This window comes from Cornus florida, unplaced genomic scaffold (genome assembly GCF_030987335.1).
Source record: "Cornus florida cultivar Cherokee Brave unplaced genomic scaffold, ASM3098733v1 CherokeeBrave_3.0.0_Hap2_Chr07, whole genome shotgun sequence".
NCBI classification, from domain to species: domain Eukaryota; kingdom Viridiplantae; phylum Streptophyta; class Magnoliopsida; order Cornales; family Cornaceae; genus Cornus; species Cornus florida.
The window spans coordinates 1,738,145-1,744,191 of NW_026775577.1; the positions used below are offsets into that span (position 1 = coordinate 1,738,145).

The 6,047-nt window shown below is 31.5% G+C and overlaps 1 protein-coding gene across 1 annotated transcript; it reads left to right on the top strand.

The window, feature by feature from the left end:
* The first annotated feature begins 2,047 nt into the window (after positions 1-2,047).
* Positions 2,048-3,797, top strand: LOC132267401 (myb-related protein 315-like). Its single transcript, XM_059768564.1, has 3 exons — positions 2,048-2,256; positions 2,359-2,488; positions 3,092-3,797. The coding sequence occupies exons 1-3, from the start codon at positions 2,124-2,126 to the stop codon at positions 3,639-3,641; spliced, it is 813 nt and encodes a 270-aa protein (XP_059624547.1). The 5' UTR covers positions 2,048-2,123; the 3' UTR covers positions 3,642-3,797.
* The last annotated feature ends 2,250 nt before the right edge of the window (positions 3,798-6,047 follow it).

A 6,047-nucleotide genomic window follows, 5' to 3' on the forward strand; every position in this document is an offset into this window, starting at 1 on the left:
TCCTTACATATTTTTTTTTATCTTTGTGAGCAGTTTCAAATCGTTGTCAACCTCAGTTTTATCTTTGTCAGTTTGGAAAATCTAGTAGCATATATTTTCAGTTACATATTTGTTATTTGGCATAGATGCATTATAGCATGAGAATCCTGGATCCTCTCTAAATACACATCCGATTCAGTCTGCTACTTTATTAAATCGATGATTCAACAATGAAAATACATTTGAGTTCTCGATTTAATAGTGTTGCAGTTCGATGTAATATGTTGCACAGATGTTACATCTTCGAAATAAATATTGTATACATAGATTGTTGTTGAATGACTGCTTATACTGAGTTTATTCAATGAAGAAACAGCCGTTTGAACATCTGGCATGTTATGCTTGTAATTGAAATAGACGTGTGTGTGTGTGTGTTTGGAGAGAGAGATCATTTCCTTATTTTTTTATTTTTTAATAATTAGTTGACAAAGTTGCAAATATAATCTCAAATTCCTTGAATGAGCCTTAAATAAATTATAGAGAATATTCTCGACTTGCAGGCATGAAAGCTATGTGCATGAACCAATGACAGGACTTGTATTTATACTAAAGAAATCATCATTTGTATCCTTAAAGAGTATTATGTATAAGAAAATTATATATGAGTTCCACAAAGGTCAGGTCATACTCAATCTTTCTTTCTTTCTTTCTTTATTTTTATTATTTTAAAATGACCATTTACAATGATTTGGTCTATGTGTGTGTGTTTTTTTTTTTTTTTTTGGGGAGGGGTGCTTTGTGTGTTTAAAGCTTGTGTATAATTTATTATTTTGAGCAAGGCAAAAGTGGAGTGTAGGGATCACCAATTCTAATTTTCCCCCAAGGGCACTTTGTCCTTGAATGGTCCAGTATCTGGTCCTCATCTTCTACAGAACACATTATGTTGTCCCTATATTGTTTTTAACACTTTTCTAAAGCGGTCCAGAGTTGTCTATTTTTCTGCTCTTTGATTAGTACTTTGTGTTTTTCATATCAAATGAAACGGTTGGTCCACAATCTGCCAAAAACCAATAATCTATAACTGTATATTTTCGTTCAAATAACCCTAAGTCTCATGATAATTAATCAATTATTTAGTCTGCTCCCAATTTGTAATTTAAAAGAAGAGAAACTCTATCTTATTGATTAGCGTATAAAAATCCTTGTTGGTCACTATTTATTTATTAAATTCGTCAAAAAATTTATTCAAATCGTAATATTACTTGCCAAAAAATCTACGTAAATTGTAACATTACTCTTAGTTTGAACGGGTCTTCTCACGCTAGTTAATTAAAACCTTTTTGTGATATTTTAGGTCTTTAGTGAAAATGTGACCAAAATGAAAATGATTTTTTTTTTTTCCTCATATGACAAACAAAAATTAATTTTTCTAGTGTGGAGGCATATCAAATGTACATTCCTCCCAAGTGTCCTTGTTGTGTTGCCTCTTGGATTTACTGTTTGGCATTCCAGCTTTCATCAAGTGAATATATCCATGGTGGGTATTTTCAAGCACTTCCATATCATGGCAATGGCATCTCTCTTCCTCTATATAGTGCGCGCGCGCGCACACACACACACATATCTCAAAGAGAGAAGAGTTGCCTCCTACGACAAAACTGGCATCGAAGGGACCAAGGAATCCCAACAACACTAATATTTCTTTCACTTATTACATAAAATAAAAATAAAAAATTAAATAAAGAAAACTAATAAGAGAGAGGACTTTGGCTGCAAAGTATAGAGTTTTTCAACAAATAAAGACTATCAATCCGCACGTTTAATGCTTCCCTTCCGGTAGAGACCTTCTTAGAAGAAGACATTGTCTTAATTAACAAAGTTTGGTGGTGCCCATTTTTTATTATTACATATCCTCCATGCTTTCTGAGCCATAAACTCAAATGTACCCTTTTTGATTCAATCATTTATACCCCCCTTAAACAAGCACATATCTTTATTTATGTTCGGATGATCTGTCAGCATCAATCTCTGCTTTAATTATGTTGCTTTTTAGTACACCCCCTTAACATTAATCTTTGCATATTGAACCCTTTAGGAGGGGTTAATTTCTCTGTGTTTCGAATTTCGGAACATTGTGTGATCAAATGGGAAGACAACCATGTTGTGACAAAGTTGGATTGAAGAGAGGTCCATGGAGCATTGAAGAAGATCACAAGCTCACGGACTTTATCGTCAACAACGGCATCCATTGCTGGCGAATGGTTCCCAAGCTTGCAGGTTTATCTCCACACACACACACACACACACACACATTTGGTTTGTTTTAATTCAATGTGTGAACTTAAAATGATGGCATTGTTACATGGTGTGATCATGAAGGTTTGCTAAGATGTGGGAAGAGTTGCAGATTGAGATGGATAAATTATCTGAGGCCAGATGTTAAAAGAGGGGCACTTTCAGAAATGGAGGAGAATCAGATTATACAACTTCATGCTTGTTTTGGTAACAGGTCTTTGTTTAGCCAAAATTCTATGCCTTTATATATAGTTTTTTTTTTTAGGCCATTTTCCTATAGAAAATTGTTGAATTTTAACTACTTCAATAGGGTCATGGCCTAACTCAAGAACTTCGGAAAAAACACATACACGCACATTAAAGAGCCTGTTTACTAACAGGAAGTAATTTTTACTTCTGCTTTCCTCAAACTCGGGTCTAAAACAAAAAGTAAAATCAGATTTAGTAAAACAAAGAAACTGCGTTTAATAAAAATTGTGTTTTTGAATTTTTTTTTTTAATTTTATTGTAGGTGGTCGAATATTTCCTCACATTTTAGGGAATTAATTAAATTTTTTTTATTTTTTATTATTGAATTTTAATTCAAGAACTTTGCAGCAATGTCTTAGGATTGCAAGTTCTCTAAAGTTCTTAATTTGGAATAAAAGAAAAACACATACTAAGGTCCGTTTACTAGGAATTCATTCATGCTTCTGCTTTTCTCAAAAGCAAAATCATGATTTTAATTTTTTAATATCCACTGTTTTTAGAAATTTGAAAGTGCGTTTGAATAAAAATCGTGTTTTCTGCATTTTTTTTTTTTTTTTTTTGTGTGTAGGTGGTCGAAGATTGCCTCACATTTTCCGGGACGTACTGACAATGAAATAAAGAACCACTGGAACACCAAGATTAAGAAGAGGCTAAAGATCCTAGGGTTAGACCCTGTGACCCACAAACCCATTGAGGAGACTGAAACTAATCCAGAATTGGATTCATCAATAGAACAAGAGGAAAGTTTGGAGGTTACATCAATGAAGGATTGTCGTCATGCTCAGTGTGAGGTTCAAGTAACAATTGATGAGAAACAAAACGAAGTCAACAAGATCATGGTGACCTCCAATGAATCAACTGATCATCATGATGACCTTCTACATAATTATGAGATGTTGTGTCCAAGTTTGGATGTGGGATTAGGGGTAAACCAAGAAACAAACACCTCCAATTCATATTATAGTCCTACATTTTCTTTGGAAAATTCTATCAACCCATCATCAATGGGTACTCAAGATTCTATACAGCAATGGGTTGATAGTGTGGATTCAATGCTCTCATGGGATGGTTTCAATCAACTTGAAGACGAACTTTTCTTTTTGGATAATAGCCACTGAAACCTATCTGCTGATTCAGTTGTTTTGTTTTGGCACAGGTTTTTTTTTTTTTCAATTCTCTTTCACCATGTTCAATTTGCTATATCAATCTTCAAAAGAGTATCATATTATGATGACTAGTGTCATTAATCTCTACTTGGTTGTGGTTTTTATTTATTTATTTTTTAAGCAAATGATCACAGTCACGATGTTACTTTTAAGTTCTAACAATTTTCGAACACTAAGGGCTTGCTTGACAACCACGGTTGCTTTGTGTTTTGCTTTGACCCGAAGCAGAAACAATGTTTCTACTTTTGAGTGTGCTCAAAACTATTTAGAAGTTTATTTGATAACGTAAATTTGTTAGAAGATTTTTAGAAGCAAAAACATGAAAACATGTTTGGTAAAAAGTATTGCAAGTTTGAAAATTTGAATGATTAGTTTAAATTTTTTTTTTTTTTTTTTTTTTTTTTTTAACAGTGTTTTGCTAAAGGAAACAAAAACATTATTTTGATGCTTTCGATTTTGGTCTCAATTTTAGAAGTGTTTCGGTATTATTCATATGACAGCAAATATTACCAATCATGTTTCGTGTTTTTACTTCGCTACAATACAGTAACAAAAGCAAAAAATACAAAACAAAAACACTAGCCAAACAGGCCTTAACTTCCCATTCAAAAAAGAGAAATCCTATCATTTGAACTAATAATACTCGTTGATATCTCTAGTTGATCATTGTGACGGCTTATTGTTTCATTGTTATTCAGATTAAATTTGTGTTATTCTTATGTCTCTAGTTGTGAAGACTTATTGTTTTGCTTGTTAGCGATTAACCATGTTGAATATCAATACTTCCCATATACGCGCAAACATAAACTTCAATATTTAATTCGTATTTGATATTTTTCAAATATTTCATAATCTGATATATATGAAAATTAAAACATATAAACAAACACATTTTCTCATATTATTCTGTATAACTTAAACTCGACATCCCATGAAGATTTCATCGTTATCATCGTCCGAAGCCTCCAAGAAGTAATTGATTTTGTGTCAAAAGATCCAATGTAGGGACACCAATCGATGTGAATGTCAGCAAGAATCATTATTAGTCATTAAAGTACTTGAATTGTTGGATGTATTTCTAAAATATTTTATATCCATATAAATACTGACCTATATAGTAGTGGCCTCTGTATTACATCAACTTTCTGACAATTGTTCGTGTCAAGCACTAACATTTAACTAGACAAATCAATTTTCAGCTCTTGTATTTTGTTTATTATTTCTTTTTGACAGCTCTTATTTACTTTAGTTGCATGAACTGAATAAATATTTTACAGTGCATTGACTTGGGTGGTTAACATCCAATATGACACCCCACGACCTCTTAATTAAAATGACACCATATAATATACAAATCATACCAGAAGATCAAATCTGACATTGTCACAATATTTGAATTTAAGTTAAAAAAAAAAAATGATTACAGATATATATATATTGTTTTAGATGAGAATGATAAATGAAATAGACTTAGCACATGCTTAACATAATCAAGTTGTTAGACTTAAAACTTCAATGATTTTTATTTTTTATTTTTTATTTTAAGTTTAGAGGAAATATCATTATCATAGACTCGGGTGGTTAACATCCAATGACACCCCACGACCTCTTAATTAAAATGACACCATATAATATACAAATCATACCAAAAGATCAAATTTGACATTGTCACAATATTTGATTTTAAGTTAAAAAAAAAAAAAGACGATTACACAGATATATATATATATTATTTTAGATGAGAACGATAAATGAAGTAGACTTAGTACATGTTTGACACAATCAAGAATAATTATAAATTAATGATATCTCCTCTGCATCTTAAAAACTAATTGTTGAAGTTTTAAGTCTAGCAAATTTATTTGTCCTAGCCCCCAGAACAGAACAAACCTAATATTTGTACATTTATTTGTCAAAAATAGACACAGCATCTTAGACAGCCACAACAGAAAAGAAGATTATGATCAATAAAATAATAAAATTGCAAATGGTTGCAAAATTTTATATCTGTCCAATTGAACTTAGTGGGTGAGTACTCCCTTATGCTAATAAAATATCTTATGCTCCATCAAAATCAAGTTGGTGGCTAGCGATCATCATTCTGATTGCTAAGTACATGCATATAGTAATGAGAAAGATAATGACAGAACGGAAATAATCTCTCAATAATCGATGAATAAGAAATTTATTTACACGATGTTAGATAGATTGCTGCATTTTATTACTCCATTATAATAATTATTTTTTATATTTAAATCATATTTAACGGTGATTATATTTGGTGTGAAAAAAATTTCTTACTCACCAATGTGTAAGGCATCATTTTTCGGAGTACTTCCAATTTAATAAGAAAGAATA

Bases quoted from the DNA above. Each gene is read 5' to 3' on its own strand.
- LOC132267401 (XM_059768564.1), top strand. From the start codon at position 2,124: ATGGGAAGACAACCATGTTGTGACAAAGTTGGATTGAAGAGAGGTCCA. The intron at 2,257-2,358 runs GTTTATCTCCAC...GTGATCATGAAG, and splicing joins AATGGTTCCCAAGCTTGCAG to GTTTGCTAAGATGTGGGAAG. The intron at 2,489-3,091 runs GTCTTTGTTTAG...TTTTGTGTGTAG, and splicing joins CATGCTTGTTTTGGTAACAG to GTGGTCGAAGATTGCCTCAC.